At 40.8% G+C, this 20,854-nt stretch overlaps 1 protein-coding gene across 5 annotated transcripts in view; it reads left to right on the plus strand.

The window, feature by feature from the left end:
- LOC144607393 (phosphatidylinositol 4-phosphate 5-kinase type-1 gamma-like) overlaps positions 1-20,854 on the plus strand; it is a 187,915-nt gene that overhangs the window by 25,803 nt on the left and 141,258 nt on the right. For all 5 annotated transcript variants that reach the window (XM_078424218.1, XM_078424217.1, XM_078424220.1 and 2 more), the window contains exons 2-10: positions 1,045-1,076; positions 1,170-1,262; positions 2,483-2,613; positions 7,195-7,312; positions 12,255-12,407; positions 13,030-13,329; positions 15,965-16,170; positions 17,235-17,318; positions 18,957-19,005. In XM_078424218.1, coding sequence (XP_078280344.1) covers positions 1,045-1,076; positions 1,170-1,262; positions 2,483-2,613; positions 7,195-7,312; positions 12,255-12,407; positions 13,030-13,329; positions 15,965-16,170; positions 17,235-17,318; positions 18,957-19,005 — 1,166 coding nt within the window. The remainder of the gene's footprint in view (positions 1-1,044; positions 1,077-1,169; positions 1,263-2,482; positions 2,614-7,194; positions 7,313-12,254; positions 12,408-13,029; positions 13,330-15,964; positions 16,171-17,234; positions 17,319-18,956; positions 19,006-20,854) is intronic.

The raw sequence follows: 20,854 nt of genomic DNA on the forward strand, positions 1-20,854 counted from the left end.
AACTGGCCTTTATGGCCAAGTTAATATACCCGTCCATTTGAGTTTGGATAACCTGGTACGGATTTGATTACCACCCTAATCTATTCCTGTATTCCTGGCCATTAGCAAGTGAAGGTAACTTTTTTTGACAGGGCTAAGTGTTGTTTACTCAACAATAATGCTGTTATTGTTAATGCAATAATGATTATAAATGCTTAGTTTTAGCTTTGACAAGATCATTTGGTTAAATCTCATTTTCAATACAAAAAATATATAGAAAAGGGATGAATTACAGCAGAGCCTGTCATGAACACTAAGGTAGCATCTGACTGTGTGGCGAGGAGGGATCCTTGTAGAACTGAATTTGGTAGAAATATGGGAGGAAATCTCTTCACCAATCATACTAAGCAGAAAGGATGGTGTGGTTCATAAGTTCTAGGAGCAGAATTAGGCCATTTAGCCCATCAAGTCTCCTCCGCCGTTCAATCATGGCTGATCTATCTATCCCTCTCAATCCCACTCTCCTGCCTTCTCCCCATAATCCCTGACACCCATACTGATCAAGAACCTGTCAATCTCCACCTTAAAAAAATATCTGTGACTTGGCTTCCACATTCGTCTGTGGCAATGAATTCTACAGATTGACCACCCTCTGACTAAAGAAATTCCACCTCATCGCCTTTCTAAATGTGTGTCCTTTTATTCTGAGCTATGGCCTCTGGTCCTAGACTCTCCCACTAGTGGAAGCATCCTCTCCACATTCACTATCCAGGCTGTTGGTAATCAATTAACGTAGAAGGCATTGCGACAGGATTTCACTCCAACGGAATGTGGTGATATTCAGCTCTGGCCAACAATAAAGACAAGGTCCCCATGAGAAAAGTTGACATGAAGCAAAGGTGGACATTTAGAGTTAGGGAGAAAGTTAATTATGATAACATTTACAGTTGCCACTTGTTTGAGGGGCTGAATGACCTCCTATATTTCTATATTCCTATATTTCTATGTCAATTCAGTTTCTATTCATGAATGATCTTACCACTTTAAATTTTTGTTCTCTTGCAGAATCTTTCAGTAAAAAATCCGTATTGGCTGAGGTGAGCAAAATTTGCAATTTTACATTTTTCACAATGAGAAGTTGTAATGGCTGGTGTTTGATACATTCTCTGTGCCTTTCATTTATCTCCAAGATGCCCTCTTCATCTGGAAATACATACGCACCTCCTGGCAAGAAGATTGGACATAGGGGAGTCGATGCTTCTGGTGAAACTACGTACAAAAAGGTATTTAGTCAAGGTCATACACAAATACTATTTGAATTCTTACTTTGAAGCAGACTTTGCCAGCTGTTTTGTTTTTATTTACTTTGTGATGCTCATCGTTATAATGACACATACGAATAAGTAAGAAATTTGACAATTGAGGGAAGAGCTATATCTGTGAATTTAAAAAGTGATAAATTGTTACTTTAAAATAAAAATGAGATTGCTTGTACATTTTTTTGTTTTAGCACTTCCCCCTCTTTCCCAATGTAACATTTTGAAACCAAACATCCTGCACAGTATTATATCTGAACAGTGGTTTAAAGTAGAGCTGCAGAAACAAAAAGAATTCAATGTCAAATGAAAACAGAAGAAACTGATTGCATCGTTCATCAGTATCTACAAGAAGGAGAAAGGTTAACATTTCAAAAGAATGTTTTATCTCTCTTCACTTTGCCATTACGGTTGCCTGAATGAAGTCCAATGGTCCACTTGCAGATTCTTATCTGCAATGAATCAGTCTAATTTGTTTTCCCTAATGATCTTGATCGGTTTGTGATTCTGACTTGCATTTAGAAGTTTAAAGTGAGAAATCTTGGACGTTAAACTATTGAAATACTGCACTGCAATTATTTATTCTAATCTTCAGCCAGTTCTCATCAGTTGATTTGGTTAGATGACTTCATGTGGTAAATTTACCTTACTTGTGCTTTAATTTCTAACACTAACATGTGCTTGAAATGTTACAGTGAAATTAATAGGAGTGTTCACCTTTATCAGCTTGCGGCATGATTTCCTGCCTACTGGTCACATTACATAATCCTAGTAAACAAGTAAAGTCAAGGTTGTTAGATGGTTGTATTTAACCTTGCCTTTAACATGCAGCATTAATGCCCAGGACATTGTTCTGGTAACAACTGTTCATTGTCCAAATTCTCTCTCACCATGTAATTTTAAACAATCTGTGGAAATCTTCTGTTATGAACACTTACTTCAGTTCTGCTAAAGATAACACGGATATGTGTTCAGTGGAGATATTTGTGCTAACCTGATGAGCAGTTTTGGATGAAATTATTTGTAGTATTTTTTACCTCTGGTGAAATTCTCAGTAAGTGGTGAATTTTAACCTTTGAATGTTTATTGAAGTGGTTTAAAATGCATCCATGCATCGGGACAAAAAATTTAAAAATATCCCAGCTCTGGTGCAGTGAGAAAAGAAAATGATTCTGCTTATGTTGCAGACAAGCTCGTCCACTCTCAAAGGAGCCATTCAGCTAGGGATTGGATACACAGTAGGAAATCTCAGCTCCAAGCCCGAAAGAGATGTGCTGATGCAAGATTTCTATGTGGTTGAAAGTATATTCTTTCCTAGGCAAGTCTGTCTTTACTCCAAGCAAATTTTTGAGCATGTACGATAGTAATTTTCTGTTTAGGAAAAAAACTGCAGATGCTGGTTTAAATCGAAGGTACACACAAAATGTTGGAGTAACTCAGCGGGTCAGGCAGCATTACTGGAGAGAAGGAATGGGTGACATTTCGGGTCAACACCCTTCTTCAGACTGATGTCAGGGGAGTGGGCGGTACAAAGGTTCCACCCCTGACATCAGTCTGAAGAAGGTCTCGACCCAAAACGTCACCCATTCCTTCTCTCCAGAGATGCTGCCTGACCCGCTGAGTTACACCAGCATTTTGTGTCTACCAGTAATTTTCTGTTACTTACTATGCATTAGTATGCAGTTAATGTTCCCCTACTTAATAAATATGGTGTTTATGATGTCTTGGATATTTTGTTAAAGTTTTGTATTCTCAAAAACTACAGCAAAAATGGACCTTAGTATTTTTCACACCTTCAGTCTTGAGAGCATTTTGAAGTGTTTAAAAGCCTGAGAATATCTTTAGAAGTTCGGTCACCGTTATGTAGGCAGGTGATAATCAATGCAATGTCAAAATTTACCAAAATAGCTACAGCTCAAAATCTGAGACAAAAACAGAAGATGCCAGAAACACTCAAGCAGCATCAGTGGAAAAATAAATATTGTTAATTTTTCAGATTGAAGACACATGATGAGTGAATGGTTAAAATCTGGGTATCATTATTGGGAGAGTTTCGTTTGGTTTATTATTGTCATGTGTACCGAGGTACAGTGAAAAGCTTTTGATGCATGCTCTCCAGTCAAAGAAAAGACTATACATGATTACAATTAAGCCATCCACAGTATACAGACAAAGGATCAAGAGTACATGAGAGCAAATGAGAGCAAGTCTGAGGTCATCCTATTCGGCTCCCCCGACTCCATCAAATCGATAACAGGCAGTCTTGGAAGTCTATCCTGCATAGTCAAACCGCATGTCAAAAACCTCGGCATGATATTTGACTCTGCATTAAAATTTGATAAGCAAGTCAACGCTGTGGTAAAAGCCAGCTTCTTCCAACTTCGAACCATAGCTAAAATCAAACCTTTCCTCCAATTCGACGACACAGAAAAAATCATTCACGCTTTCATTTCCTCCCGCCTAGACTACTGCAACTCCCTATACACTGGGATCAGCCAATCTTCCCTGTCCCGCCTGCAACTGGTCCAAAACGCCGCAGCGAGACTCCTGACGGGTACCCGTAAAAGGGACCACATCACCCCGATTCTGGCCTCTCTCCACTGGCTCCCTGTACGGTACAGAATCAACTTCAAGCTCCTCCTATTCACGTATAAAGCCCTAAATGGACATTCCCCCCCCCACTACATCAAAAATCTTCTAACCCCCCTCTCTAACTCCAGGTTCCTCAGGTCGGCCGACTTGGGGCTACTCACTATCCCGCGGTCTAGGCTTAAGCTCAGGGGTGACCGCGCTTTTGCGGTTGCAGCTCCTAGACTGTGGAACAACATCCCTCTCCCCATCAGAACTGCCCCCTCCATCGACTCCTTTAAGTCCAGGCTCAAAACCTATTTCTACTCCCTAGCGTTTGAGGCTCATTGAGGAGGCGCTGTGAACTGTTTGCGTGCTACTGTATGTTTCATTTTTTTCCTTGGTACCTAATCAGATGTACAGCACTTTGGTCAACGTGGGTTGTTTTTAAATGTGCTATACAAATAAAATTGACTTGACTTGACTTGACATCATTAGGTGCAAGTTGAAGTTTGATAAAGTCTGATTAAAGATAGTTTAAAGGTCTCCAGTGAGGTAGATGGAAGGTCGGGACTGCTCTACAGCTGGTGAATGGATGGTTCAGTTGCCTGATAACGGCTGGGAAGAAACTGTCCCTGAATCTGGAGGTGTTCAAACTTCTCCTCGCTTCCATCAGGCAAGAGATAAAGAGGGGGTGAAACTGGAGTCAAAGGAATGGAGGAAGTTGGTTTGCGTGATGGTCTGGGCCATGTCCTACAATTTCTTGTGGTCTTGGATGGAGCTGTTCCCAAACCATGCTGGGATGCATCCCGTTGAAATGCTTTCTGTGCGCATCTATAGAAGTGATGTAAGAGGCAAAGGAGACAAAGGAATCCACAAATTCCCCAAGAGGCAGAATTGCTTCCACTTAATGTCTGTTTCAAAAGACAATGTGCTTAGCAAAACAGTACTCCCTTGGTACCACAGTAAAGTGTTAACCTAATTTGTAGCCAAGTCTTAAACCCTAACAATCTGATCCAGAGCTAAAGGTGATCCCAAGCTGAAGCAATAGGTTGCAATAATTATTTACCAGTCTTGTGGCAAAAGATAAATTAGTCTTGCTTTTCATTCTTTGCATGACGTGTGCATTTAAGAGCACAGAAGCAGGAGCTGCTGTTCAACGAGATCAGAAAAACATAGACAATAGGTGAAGGAGGAGGCCATTTGGTCCTTCAAGCCAGCACTGCCATTCATTGTGTTCATGGCCGATCATCCACAATCAGTAACTCGTGCTTGCCTTCTCCCCATATCCCTTGATTCCGCTAGCCCCTAGAACTCTTATCTAACTCTCTTTTAAATTCATCCAGTGAGTTGGCCTCCACTGCCTTCTGTGGCAGAGAATTCCACAAATTCACAACTCTCTGGGTGAAAAAGTTTTTTGATGACTGATCTTTTACCTCAAAATCATTTTCCTGCCCTAACCCCATTTTCCTGCCCTAACCCCATTTTCCTTAATTCCTTTGAATGCCTGAAAATCTATCAATTTATGCGTTGAATTCTGCGGGTGAGATTGAACTTTCACGGCTCTTTTCGGCAGCAAATTTCCAAGATTTTGTACTCTATGGATGGAGAAATTTCTACTTATCTCTGTCCTGAAATGCTGACTGTTTCTTTGGGGAAATATCTCCCGGCTTTCACTGTTTAGTCCTCTAAGAATTTTAGGAATATCATTTAAATCACTTTTAAGAGAGCACATACTTAATCTTCCCTTGTGTAACAAAGCCAGCAAGCAGACAATTAATCTAGTACAACACGGCAGCAGGCCCTTCATCCATGTTTATCAAGATAGCTAGTCTCACTTGAAAGTGTTTGACCAATATCCCTCTAAATCTTTCCAATCCATGTACTTGTCCAAGTGTCTTAAATCTTGTTATTATACATGCCTCATATACTTCCTCTGGCAATTCATTCCATATGTGTACCACCATCTCTGAAAATGGTGCCCCTCAGATTCCAGTTAGATCTTTCCCCCGTCACTTTCCGCTTGTGCCCTCTAGTTCCGTATTCCTCAACCATGGGGAAAAAAGGCCATGTGCATTCACCCTATCTATGGCCCTCTTGATTTTCTACATCTGTATGCACCATTGTGGGTACACCCACATCTCAAGGACTGCAGTGGTTCAAGAAGGCAGCTCACTATCACCTCCTTTACATGTGGGTAATTAAATGCTGGTTCAGCTCTCGAAGCCCCTAAATGAATGAAAAATGCAATTCTCTTGACATTTGATGTGCCCCCCCCCCCCGGGTTATTGTACTCGCCTGTTCGTCAGAAGGTTATTGTCAGTGGTTAATTCAGTCCAGCAATCAACTTGTCTTAGATTTGAGTTATTGGATGAACTCCTAGCACCTGGCAAAAACTCAAAATGAACTCCACACAGACAGCATCCGAGGTCAGGATTATACCTGGATCTCTGACAGTATGAGGCACGACACTACTAGCTGAGCCACTTGCCCAACCATCAACATCATAGGAGTCACAATGACAGAATCTCAACTGAACAGCTTATGTATTGTGACCTCGAGTAGATCAGAGGCTTTGGTAATCCAGTGAGAGTATCACCTCCTGACACCTCAGCCTTTTCAGCATCAACAGGGCAAATCAAGACTGATAGTATACGTTTCATTTGTGTGAGATAGTGCATTCCAACAACACCAGAAAAAGTTCAATGCATCAAAATACCAGAGTCCGCCTGTTTGGCACTCCATTCTGCACCCGAAGCATCCATTCCCTTCACCAACAGTGCACTTAGTCAGCAACAAAATATTAGGTAGACACAAAATGCTGGAGTAACTCAGCGGGTCAGGCAGCATCTCAGGAGAGAAGGAATGAGTGACGTTTCCTGGTCGAGACCCTTCTTCAGACTGCTCTCCTGAGATGCTGCCTGACCTGCTGAATTACTCCAGCATTTTGTGTCTACCTTCGATTTGAACCAGCATCTGCAGTTATTTTCCTACATAAGCAGCAAAATATTGATCGCTGTCTTTCTCAAGGTGAATGTAAGATAGAATTAAACAAGAATTTGTTATGTTGTAATGATATTCTTATACATCTCTATATGCAAGTGCCATCTTTAGTGATGTAAACAGTCAGGTGAGCTCTGTCAATCTATTGGTGCTCAGTGCCACCATGTAAATATTTTGATATGCTTCTCATTCTTGGCAGGTTTATATACAGAGAGGGAAGCTGATCATTGTTGCTTTGTTGGCTGTGTATATAGCTACATATTGATAGGGAATATTGCCATCTAATTTTGGTATCTTTTGTTACTCACATTTTCTTTTAATTTTACAGTGAAGGTAGTAACTTGACCCCAGCTCATCATTTCCCTGACTTCAGATTCAAGACCTATGCCCCAGTGGCATTTCGTTATTTTCGGGAACTCTTTGGCATTCGACCGGATGACTATTTGGTGGGTGTGGTTGTTGAAGTGCTGGCTATTTTTGTGCATTGTGTGCTATGACGTTGTGTTAGTTGAAAGTTAGTTTGCTGTGAAATTAAATCATCCTTTGCTTCATAAAAACAGCTTTTTTCCACGAGTGGTAGCTCTACTCAATAACCAAAAGTCAGTAGCCTCTTTTTGGCCTGGTTTATTTCATTCACTTGTTTAAACTATCATGTCTTATTCTTATTGTTTTAATGTTTTGTGCTTTATTCTTAATTGTTTACTGTATGCTCGTGTTGTTACTTGCGAGCGGAGCACCAGGGCACATTCCTTGTATGTGTACATACTTGGCCAATAAACTTCAATTCAATTCCTTTAATCAACTGCTTGTAATGATGCTCTGAAGTTTAACTGATGAGGGGAGGGAGTGGACGGGTTTGTGAATGTTTTTGTATGATATGTAATTTATACCATAGCACACTTAAAGACCGGTCCTTTCAAAAGAAGCACGTTAACATGGAATTTGCAATTTGCAGAATATACCAGATGAAGAATGAAATTTGTCTGTATCTGATGGAACTTAAAAGTACACTTTTTTAAAAGTTTAATCTGTTACTGTGCAATGTTTTCTAATGGCATTTGTGTACTATCACTAAAGATCTGATATCTACAATATGATGGCACAATGTTAAATTATTGGACTCGTGATCCAAAGTCTGGGTTAACAATCTAGAGATCAGAGTTTAGATCTCACCTTAATGAAATGATAAATATAGAATTTTAAAGAAACTCTTCGTAGTTTTGTGATCAGTGTTACAATTAGATTGCCATAAAAGCCTCACTAATCTTCAGGGGAAGAAATCTAGCCAATATGTGACTAAATCTAAAGCTGGGTGGCTAATTTTAACTCCCTTCGAAATGGCTGAACAAAGCATTCAATTGTATTAGAACAGCCAGACAAAATGGAACATTTACTGATCAACTGTAGTTGTTCAAGATAATGGGTCGCCATCTCCACCTAGAGGGCAATTGGAGATGGGCAATAAATGGGATAACATCCACATCCCAAAAACATCCCTTAACATCCCTTAAATGTCCCTTGGCAGCACAATGGCGCAGCGGTAGAGTCGCTGCCTTTCATCGCTTGCAAAGCCAGTGACCCGGGTTCGATCCCGACTACGGGTGCTGTCTGTACGGAGTTTGTACGTTCTCCCCATGACCTGGGTGAGTTTTCTCCGAAATCTTCGGTTTCCTCCCGCTCTTCAAAGACTTATAGGTTTGTAGGTTAATTGGCTTGGTAAATGTTAAAAAAAATTGTCCCTAGTGTGTGTAGGATAGTGTTATTGTGTGGGGATCGCTGGTTGGCGCGGACTCGGTGGGCCGAAGGGCCTGTTTCTGCGCTGTATCTCTAAACTAAACATGTCCTTTCTCCAAAAAGAATTAGCATTTGTCATGCCGAGCAAACAGCGCTTCTTTGTAAATCAATTTTAACAAAATTTAAGTTTGGCAGATTAATTTTGTGTTTTACATTATGCTCATCATCACTTGTTCTGAGACGATCACAAATATTTTAATATGACGTGTTTCATTGTGGCCATCAGCTTGACAACATCTTTCCTATAATGTGGTGCCCAGAACTGAACCCAATGCTGCATCATCGACGTCTTATACATCCGTAAAACCTCCATACTCAATATTCTGACAGATGAAGGACAATGTGCCTTTTTGACCACCCTATCTACCTGTGACCCCACCTTCAAGGAACCATGCACCTGCACTCCTAGATCCCTCTGTTCCACAACACTCCCCAGAGCCCTACCATTCACTGTGTAGGTCCTGCCTTTGTTAGATTTCCCAAAATGCAACACCTCACATTTCTTTGTATTAAATTCCATCAACCATTCCTCAGCCCACCTGGCCATTCGATCAAGACCCTGCTGCAATTTTTCACAACCACACTCACTATCTGCAAAACCACCCACTTTTGTATCATCAGCAAACTTGCCAATCTTCAGCATTTTCTATTTTCACTATTAATAGTTTTTTTAAAATAATTATTTCATCTATTTTTCTTGGACACTGAATTCTGTTTTCTATTGCTGCTGGCTGATCAGGTCATTGTCCTATAAATTCAGTCTGTTATGAACTGTTCCCATTGGTAAAATATCAGATGGGAAGTTCTGTCTGCTCTTGCAAGTAAAGCCATAATTGATAAGTTAATACTTTATTTTCTCAGCAGTGGATATTCTGCTCTGTTGGCCTAGCTAAAACTATTGACCATAGCCACAACTTGAGCCTTTCTGTAATGCATACTTTTGCTTTTTTGTAATATCACTCAGCTTTTTTTTGATATTCAAAAATCGTGGCTTGTGTAAAAATTTCTACCATGTACAAATCACTTACCTCAATATTTTGGCAAACATTAAAGTGCCTTCAAACCTAAAATAAATCAACAGTTCCAGATATACCAACAATTTTTTTTTTTAAACTGCTTTGTTTGTACTAAAGGTTACATTTTACCAAAGACGTTGAGTTAATGTTGACGTTTTACCTCGGTTTGCTCTCAGATTTTTCCACCACTCTAGTTGTTCATTGTTAAAATCAGTTTTATTTAGCTTTCTTGGCTCTAAATACATTCAATTATCTGCTGCTTGAGTAATAGAAATAAGGGTGGATTGCTAACCTTATTATTTTGGCCGTTGCTTGTTTTCTCCCTCTTTTCTGTTTTGAGTATTTACTAGCAGCTGGACAATGGACACAATGCATCCCTCATAGAACCTTAAATGATACATGGGGCATTATAGTTCTGCCAAAAAACGAAGCGAGGAATAGAAGAGAGAATTGGAGAATATTTGTCAACATCAGTGTGCAAAGTAGTTTTAATATTTGTAAAATAAGCCTTTGGGAATGGAGCTGATGACAAACCAAAAATTTAAACGGTTCTGTGAAATTAAAGTTGTCATATTTTCCAGAGCCTAGACTAAACTCGAGTTTTGAGTGGAAGGGTGAGTTGCTGAAGCTGCACTCATCCAGACGAGAGAGGGACATTTGACCATACTTCTAAATTATGCATTGCAATTGCTGGAAACACTTTTCACCTTTTATAGAGGCAAATTATCTGCCAAGTTTCCCACTTGTTTTAGTAATCATGATGCTTATCATTTCTAATGCTATCAGACAATTAAAATCTATAGATATAATAAATAGCTCCTTCATAGAAACAATGTACGAACAACCTGTTTAGATGCTGGAAAGGCTATTTCAAAAGTTTGAAGATGGCCCACTCTAGTTATCTGTATCCAGGTTTAATCAGTGGAATCGGACAACTTTCCCGTGTCACCCAGATGATTACTTCTGCAGTGACACAAATGGTAGATCAAAGATTATCAGGACAAACTGTTCAAATTTTAATGTTTCCTTTATGACACAGAAAAAGACCTTTTGGCCCATGGAGCCTATATCAGCTCTTGGATCAATCCTGTCAGTCCCATACTCCTGCTTATTTTCTGGTAATCTATTCCCTCACACGTCTTTATCTGGTCAATCGTTTCAGAGTTGGACTATCCCATGAAACTCCAAGGAAAGAATTCTAAAACATTTGACCATCTCCCCTATCTATGCCCCTCTTAATTTTATATATCTCTCTGTCACTCCTCAGTTTCTTGTGCTCCAGGGGAAAATCCCAGCGCTCCAGTATCTCCTTATAACTCAGGTGCTCCATTCACCTGGATTCACCCTCATGGATCTTTTCTACTTCCTTTCCACCTTAGTAACATCCTTTCTGTATCTGGGAGACCAGAACAGCACACAAGTGTGGTCTCGCCAACGACTTGCAACATGGCATGGAAGAGAAAAGACATTCTGGCCTTCCATCACAGTGAGGAGGTGACTGGAGGAGACTCACTGTGATGGATGTTTGTTTTTTTGGTTTGTGTTGGTTTGTGATTGTGTGTGAAATTGTTTATTTTTTATTGCTCTATTGCTGGACTGTGGGTGACCTTCCATTTCACTGCACATCTTGTATGTGTATGTGACAAATAAACTTGACTTGACCTGGACAATCACCCAGAGAGTTGTGAATCTGTGGAATTCTCTGCCGCAGGAGGCAGTGGAGGCCGATTCACTGGATGTTTTCAAGAGAGAGCTAGAAAATAGAAAATAATAGGTGCAGGAGTAGGCCATTCGGCCCTTCGAGCCTAGATTTAGCTCTTGGGACTAATGGAATCAAGGGATATGGGGAAAAAGCAGGAACAGGGTACTGATTTTGGATGATCAACCATGATCATATTGAATGGCGGTGCTGGCTCAATGGGCCGAATGGCCTACTCCTGCGCCTAGTTTCTATGTTTCTACTTGTATGATCTATTGAATTATTATTTTGCAGCAGACTTGGGGCTTTGTTGTAAAAGCAAGCAAAACAGAAAACCTTATTCTGTCTCAAATTGCACATGAGAACTAATAATGTAAATAATGTAGCACAATTACCCTCTTTTGTGTCTTATCAGTTTTTCTCATACGAGTGTTATTACTCAACGATAATTTGTAAAGTAAACCGAATGTGAAAAATTGGATTATCCAGTTTAAAAAGTGGATTGCCTGGGTTTCGGCTTGTAATTTTGAGTGATCCTTGGTGATCACAATTGCAGCGGGTTATTTTCTCTTCCATCCATGTCATTACACGTCTTGTTCCACCTGATGAGATGTGCCAGAGTTGGAGATTGAAATTTCTTGCAAAACAAGGCACAAAAAGCTGGAGTAACTCAGTGGGTCAGGCAGCATCTCTGGAGATAAGGAATGGGTGATGTTTATTTGTTTTCTCATTTTTTTTATAAAGGGAGAATCTTAGGAAAAAAAACTTTGCTGATCATTTGAATTAAAAAAGGGGGAAGAGTTTATACGGTTAATGCAATGGCAAAAGATGACAGGGTTCTCTGAATAATGATCTGCTTTTTGACATGTTCTCTCTCAGTATTCGTTATGCAATGAACCCCTGATTGAACTCTCCAACCCTGGTGCCAGTGGGTCTGTCTTTTATGTGACCAGTGACGATGAGTTTATTATCAAGACTGTGATAAACAAAGAAGCAGAATTTCTACAAAAGTTGCTTCCAGGCTATTATATGGTGAGTGATTTGGGGTTTTTTTCATCTCCGTTTTTGTCGACTTTTGATTGTATTAAGTCTTCTTGTTGGAATATAGATTTGTATCCATCTGCTGGCATCTATACCTTACATAAGAAGCTGTTCATGAGTAGGTGAAGGTGATGAATGATGACTAACCAGCACCACACATATGTGAGAATTGTCAGCTGGTTATTTCAGGTGAAGCATACAAACCTTGCTGCATTTTCCCCATTCCTTGTACAGATTCCAAACAACGTTCAATATAAAAAAAACACAATTGCATTGTTTAGTTCAATGTCTTGGCATCGAGAACACAATCTTGAAATGCATTTATTTTAAGGATTACTGCCAGTTAATTTGTTGCACTGATACATGGTAACAGCTTCCTCTGTGTAGATCAGTCACTGTGTTCACAGTCTATGTCGGGTGTTTGCAGACCCCGTTCCTGGAGGAAGTTACCTTGAGCGTGCGTGTTACCCGGAGGGGGTTCCTGGTGGGAGGCACTTGTTGGGGAACTGCGGCTTTGTCTGTAACGTTGCATCTTCAATGGTCATTAAACTAAGTTTGAAGTTAAATAACTTTTTGTTATTCTTGCAACTTCATCCACTCTGTTTTCCTCCAGAACTTGAATCAGAACCCACGGACACTCTTGCCAAAGTTTTATGGACTCTACTGTGTTCAGTCCGGTGGCAAAAACATTCGATTGGCAGTAATGAATAATGTGCTGCCACGCGTGGTGAAGATGCACCTGAAGTATGATTTAAAAGGTTCAACCTACAAACGAAGGGCTTCAAGAAAAGAGCGTGAGAAATCCAGACCAACGTTTAAAGACTTGGACTTTATGCAGGATTTCCCAGACGGATTGTTACTAGACTCGGACATGAACTGTGCCCTGATTAAAACTCTGCAAAGGGATTGTCTGGTAAGAAGAGAGGGCAAGGGATATTCATTTAAAAGAAAGACAATTTAATAAAACACCAGGAATAATATTCTGGTCATGTCTTACTATGTGAAATAAGGAATGGAAATGTGATTTAGACAACGATTGATTTTGTTTGTATGTGCAGTGCTTGGGAATGGTGAGGAATTACTATATTAAATGCACAAAGGGAGTAAGCTCATTCAGTAACGTTGCTTTCTTTTGAGAAATAGCAAAAGCATATCAATTGTGACCAGGAAAAAAAAAGAGTGGGGGAAAAAAACCTGCAGATGCTGGTCTAAATCGAAGGTAGACACAAAATGCTGGAGTAACTCAGCGGGGCAGGCAGCATCTCTGGAGAGAAGGAATGGGTGACGTTTCGGGTCGAGAACCCGAACCCGTCGAGAACCCGAAACGTCACCCATTCCTTCTCTCCAGAGATGCTGCCTGCCCCGCCGAGTTACTGCAGCATTTTGTGTCTACCTTCAATTGTGACCAGAATGATTGGTATGAATATGGAACATCTTTTGCTTTTGTTTTTGGATGAGAAGGAAACATTCACAGAACGATTACAATGTCTGGTGTTAAAAGAAAGCGGTTTAGAGCACAGAAGCTTCCACCCTCTTTTCATAGTTCCTGTTCCCATTCATAGCCCTACAGACTATGGCACTGTGCACATTACGATACGTTAGTAATGTAATAATTGTTCCTGAAACAATACATTCAAGGCATTCAATTCCAAACTCCACCTGTCTTCAGGTAAATACACAGAGTGTGGTGTTTGAGAGGGTTTTGGATAAGCATGTGGGAGTGCAGGGAATAGAGAGACGTGGATCATGTGCAGGCTGAAGAGATCAGTGCAGCTAGTCGTCATGTTCGGCACAAACATTGTGGGCCGAAGGGCCCATTCCTGCACTTGTACTGTTCTATGTTCTTAGATCTTCTGCAGTGGGTGATTTACCATGTGACACCCCAAAGTCATTCCATCACATTGGAAGCATGATAGAATACTATCCAATTGTCTCCAGTTAAGAAAATCAGCATTCCCCGCAAAGCAGACTGTGTGACAGGTGGACACAAAATGCTGGAGTAACTCAGCGGGGCAGGCAGCATCTCTGGAGAGAAGGAATGGGTGACGTTTCGGGTCGAGACACTTCTTCAAACTGATTCAGACCCTTATTCGTTCTTACACACTGTGTGACAGGTGTCCCAACTATCAATTTAATGATTTTATTGCCTCCACCAGCAGAATACCCTAGCGGTGATGTGTACCTCTGAAGCTTGAGACCTCAAGCACCAGGAAGGAGAGGGTGTCAGGCACATGGGAACATCATAACCTGAAGGTTTCATTCTAAGTTGCACACTGTCCCAGCTACATTGTTACGAGATGCATATCCAAGAACTCCCTATCTAACTGGGACTATTTCATCAGAAAGATTACAGCAGTTTACGGAGGTGTTTACCTTTCCAGAGCAGTTGTGGATGCAAATTAAGTACTGGCCTTGAAAGCAAGTCCAAACCCCAAATATAAATGTAAATTAATAGATCCTCCTGCATCCCATGACAATTTTGGTGTCATCTACAAATTTTGAAAACATGGCTCTTATGTTTAAATCTTGATCAACAATATATATCGCGCAAAGCAAGGTACATGGAATAGAGTCCCACAGAATCCCATTGGGTACACCTTCCCAAACGTTAAAATTCTTATCGGTCCGTGTTGGTGGGCCGAAGGACCTGTTTCTGCGCTGTGGCTTGTTGGCCTTCATAACGAGAGGATTTGAGTACAGGAGTAAAGTGGTCCTTCTGCAGTTGTACAGAGCCCTGGTGAGTCCACACCTGGAGTACTGTGTGCATTTTTGATCTCCTAATTTGAGGAGGGAGTGCAGCGTAGGTTCACAAGGTTAATCCCCGGGATGGCAGGACTGTCATATGAGGAAAGACTGGGCTTGTATTCACTGTATTTTAGAAGGATGAGAGAGGATCTTATAGAAATGTATAAAATTATAAAAGGGCTGGACAAGCTAGATGCAGGAAGAATGTTCCCAATGTTGGGGGAGTCCAGAACCAGGGGCCACACAGTCTAAGAATAAAGGGGAGGCCATTTAAAACTGAGATGAGAAAAAACTTTTTCACCCAGAGAGTTGTGAATTTGTGAAATTCTCTGCCACAAAAGCCAGTGGAGGCCAATTCACTGGATGAATTTAAAAGAGAGTTAGATAGAGCTCTAGGGGCTGGCGGAATCAAGGGGTATGGGGAGAAAGCAGACACGGGTTACTGATTGTGGATGATCAGCCATGATCACAATGAATGGCAGTGTTGGCTCGAAGGGCCGAATGGCCTCCTAAACTAAACTAAATGTTGCCCACCACATCTGCCACTCCATTTTAAAATCTATTTTATTCTCTGTCTACTCTAAAATTTGGGTATTGAACCGAACATTTAAGACGGGTTTCAGAAGTACATTGTCAGGTTAATACCTTTGAGAAGTGTTGTTCACTTTCATCGTTTGGGCCATTTTTTCTTCCAGTGTTTTCCTGTCTGTGATGTCATAAGTTATGCTAGTTGGCTTGATGTTCCTTTAAGTAGATTTGTGTTCAGTCTAATTATGTTATTTCTTGTTCTGCAATTTCAATAGGTGCTAGAGAGCTTTAAAATCATGGATTACAGTTTGTTGTTAGGAGTTCACAATCTGGACCAAGCAGAGCGTGAGAGGCAGTTGGAGGGGTCGCTAAGTACTTCTGATGAGAAACGACCCATGGCACAGAAAGCCCTGTATTCCACGGCCATGGAATCTATTCAAGGCGGAACTTCACGGGGCGAGTCTATTGACACAGATGATACGTATGTATATACATATTTTCTAAAAATTATTTTTTTATGACTTTATACGTTCTACCATGATATGTATTGTTTGATCAAATGTGTCTCTTTCAACTGCATCTAAAGTACAGCATCAATCAAATCTAAAACTATCTTGCTTTATCCTCAGCATTTCAAGAAAACCATTCTACTGCATCAGTGTGAACTTGTATATCTAGAGTTTAGAGCTCGCCAACAAAATAGGTTTTGAAAGTAACTTCCTTAAACTTATTTTGAAGTCAAATGTTTTATCATGTGCATAATTCTTATTCAAAATTACTTGCTGCTATCAAGCTCAGGAGCGGTGTTTCCCCAAAATAGTATGTTCATCCAGTGCAATTAAATTGACGTATGTCTGATCATTCATGGCTTGCATGGTGAGTGGGTGTTGGGAATAACATTGCCTTTTCTAGTACTAGAAGATTACTGTTCTAATCTGCCATGCGATAAAGGACAATAGAGTCATTGGCTCTCTGATGGTTTGGTCAGTGGATCAGTGAGTCCAGTCCAAGAGATGTCTGGTGGCATCCATCCCCTCAACGTCAGGTGCATCATCTCATGTTGAGTAATGAGTACGAGAAAGTCTAGGTAAAGGTTAGCTAATCTGTGTCGGCCAACTCCCTAATTTGATAATCAACACTGGAATGTTAAAATACATTTCTCAAAGAGTGGAACGAATTGAAAGAAATGTTCAAGTTTTGTTATTTATTGGTAACAAGAGTTGAAGGGGCTCTAGCCTTTGTCCATCCACCTACAATTCAAACCCCCCACTCACCTGCATCTACGGCAAGGCTTTGTCCCGCCCCCACCTCTTTCCATCTTTCATCCCGCTGAGGTCGGAAGGGTCCCTACCCGAAACATTGCCTATCCTTGTCCTTCAGTGGTGCTGCCTGACCTGCTGAGTTACTCCAGCACTTTGTATTTTTTTGCAAACTAGCACCTGCAGTTTCTTGTGTCTCCTCTTATTTTCTTGTGTTCTAGACTTTATTTTACTGCTGAATGTTATTCCATGTTTTGGTCATAACATGTTATTTACTCTTTATTAGGATGGGCGGTATTCCAGCAGTGAACGGGAAAGGAGAGAGGCTCCTCTTGTACATCGGCATTATTGATATTTTACAGTCTTACAGGTAGGCCTTCGTTCATACTATAACAAAATGCCTGATTTTTAAAAAACTTTTTTAATTTACATATGGAATGGAGTGTAATAATGAGGTGGATAGCAGTGGCTTGAGGAGGTAGTTTATCTTTGCCTAACAAATAATAGAGGGATCCGACATATTAGTTTATATTTTAGTTTTAGAGATACAGCGCGGAAACAAGCCCTCATAGTCTGCACCGACCAGCGATCCCCGCACACTAACACAGGCCTACACACACTAGGGACAATATACACTTATACCAAGTACACAAAGCCAAGCCAATTAACCTACAAACCTGTACGTCTTTGGAGTGTGGGAGGAAATCAGAGCACCTGGAGAAAACCCACGCAGGTCACGGGGAGAACGTTCAATCTCCGTACAGACAGTGCAGCTTGCAGCCCAGCGGTATGAACATCGACTTCTCCAACTTTAGATAGTTCTTCTGTCCCTCTCTTCCTCTCCTCCTTCCCAGATCTCCCTCTATCTTCCTGTCTCCACCTATATCCTTCCTTTGTCCTGCCCCCCTGACATCAGTCTGAAGAAGGGTCTCGACCCGAAACGTCACCCATTCCTTCTCTCCCGAGATGCTGCCTGACGTGCTGAGTTACTCCAGCACTTTGTGAATAAATACCTTTGATTTGTACCAGCATCTGCAGTTATTTTCTTATAGCACCTGTAGTCAGGATGGAATCCGGGTCTCCGGTGCTGTGAGGCAGCAACTCTACCACTGCGCCACCGTGCCGCACTTTTCACCCCATCAAATTCCATCCATTGGACTATTCACACCCCATCAAATGAATTTTTAAAAACGTTTTTAAATTTAGGTGTCTGTCTCGGGCATGTTTCAGAAGTGACTCCTGGTAATTCGCCAAGTAGCCAATTGAATAAATGTCACAGTTTACATTGATGTGGTCTGTTTGACTTGAGAATGTTGCACAGTAGCCAACTTCCCTTTGATGATAATGCTTATGTATGTCAAACTGAAGTCATCGATCAGGAGTTAGGAGGAGGAAACTTTTAAGTGTTCTGGTTGTAGCAGCGATCTTGCCTGGGATCAGCATTTCAGTGGTAGTAGTCCAGATTATTTTTGTCTGAGCAAATTTCATTTCATTTTTGTATTTTATGTGTTGAATGCTCGTTATGGAATGTGTTTTGTTTATACAGCAGATCTAATGTTACACTAAGTCCAGCACATAGGTTGTCCTGATTAGGCATTTCAGCTTCTTCAAATGTGGCAGCAATTTTTCCATTGGTAAGGTTTTGCAAAAAGCAGAGAGATTTAATAACCTGACAATCTCCTTTAATAACGCTGCTCAAGGGAAGGATAATGACGATGGCAGACAAGTCTCTTCAGATTGCGCAGTGGAATTTATTACACTTGAGAGGACAACAGAGGTCACAATTTAACGTGTCATTAAGAATGCCATTTCCCAGCAACGCTGCGTACTGTTAGTTCTTCGGTATTGCAGTTTAATCTCCATTACGTGCTCAAGTCCCTGGAGTTGCGATTAAGCCTTCTGATTTGGCCTAAAGTGCTTATGTTTAGATTAAGTTGAAGGAAGCTTTTATCTTGGCTTAATAAATTAGTGAATTATAAAGTTAATAGAAACTAATGTTTATTTTCAGGTTGATCAAGAAACTGGAACATACTTGGAAAGCACTTGTTCATGATGGTGTAAGTTTTCATTTTAAAGTGATCCAACCTATCAATTTAATGGCATACCGTTAAATTCTAAAAATAAAATACCACTTTAATAGTCCACGCGGTCAGTTTTCCACATATCCCCTTCAACTGAAATGTAAAAGCACTGGGATATACACTGATCGGCCAAAACATTATGACCTGATGAGCCAAAACATTATGACCACCTGCCTGATATGCTGTTGGTCCTCCGTGTGCAGCCCCATACGCAGTAGGGTGCGATGCACTGTGTATTGTGACACATTCCTCCCGTGACCACCGTTAACATTTCCTGTGACTTGTGCCACAGTCGACCTTCTGTCGGTTCGGACCAGACGGGATAGCCTTCGTTGCCCTCGCGCATCGATGAGCCTTGGGCGCCCAACACCCTGTCGCCGGTTTGTGGTTTGCCCCTCCTTGGACCACTGTCGGTAGGTACTCACCACTGCTGATCGGAAGCACCCCACAAGCCTTGCCGTTTCAGAGATGCTCTGACCCAGTCGTCTGGCCATAGCAATTTGGCCCTTGTCAAAGTCGCTTAGGTCTTTACTCCTGCCCATTTCTCCTGCATCCAACACATCAACTTCAAGAACTGACTGTTCACTTGCTGCCTAATATATACCACCCCTTGACAGGTGTCATTGTAACAAGATAATCAATGTTATTCACTTCCCCTGTCAGCGGTCATGATGTTTTGGCTGATCAGTGTATATATATATATATGAAATCATATGATCCAACTTTACACATGCCACTAATGTGAAAGTTGCATTTGTGATACTGTATTTGTGCAGTTTGGAATGCTGCACCATGTGTATTTGTTACAGTTAAGTGAAATGTAAGTAGTTCTGCATTGGCAATGAAACTTTATTCCATGAATTGGTAAAGTAACTTTGTTTTGTAGACAAGCTCCACGATGTCGACTGAACATCAGTGTAAAGGTTTATGTATTAACAATAAATGTTGATTTATCCTAATAAAGAAATGTGAAGCAGGTACCTATATCAGGGCTCTCACCGAAAAATGAAATAGAAGATGAAGGAAAAGCCTTTCCTTTACACCGACTGTATTAGAATTGGGCAAAGTTCTATGGTTCCATTTAACTCGTACTTCTATAATTACTGTTAACTTGAGCAGAACAATATCATTCTAACTGTACAGAATGCAATATTGAATATTAGTTTTTTGTCGTTTGGAAATATCTGAACCTTACAACAGTATACCAGTTAAGTTCTTCCAGAATGCGTAAAGTGCATTAACATCTTGGTAGGTCATCTTTAGCTCTTTCATAAGTTTTGGGCAACACTGGCAAGGCCAGCATTTAATGGCCATCCCTAGTTGACCTTAAAGGTGGGCTGCTGCCTTGAATTGCCTCTGTACTTGTGAGTAGAAACCGTGTTAAATAATTCTACGTTGTAGAATTCAGCATTTGACTTCAGAAAAACACATCTGCTGGAGGAACTCGGTGAGACGGGCAGCATGTTGTGGAGGCAGTGGGCTGGTCAAAGTTTCTGGCTGAGATCCTGCATCAGGACTCTTGTATCAGCATTTAACTTGGTTTGTTTTGTGTTATTAATGCAGTGACATCGTATAATCAGACTCCTGTTATACCTGGTTTTTTTCATTACCCTTTCAGCTTTGTATCCCTTTCTCCCAGGGCACAGTGTGATACTTTTCAGTACTTCTCTAGAGGCCTGTGGATCCGAGGCAGTGACAATGATCAGGTTATTTCTCAATAAAGAGTCTGCACCTATATTAAATTGATGGCACAAACTTGCCTGCTTTCATTAAGATCAATTGCAGGAATCTCTCCGTGCTCTGGTGTATTGAGGTCAACTACTGC

This window comes from Rhinoraja longicauda, chromosome 28 (assembly GCF_053455715.1).
Source record: "Rhinoraja longicauda isolate Sanriku21f chromosome 28, sRhiLon1.1, whole genome shotgun sequence".
Lineage (NCBI taxonomy): Eukaryota > Metazoa > Chordata > Chondrichthyes > Rajiformes > Arhynchobatidae > Rhinoraja > Rhinoraja longicauda.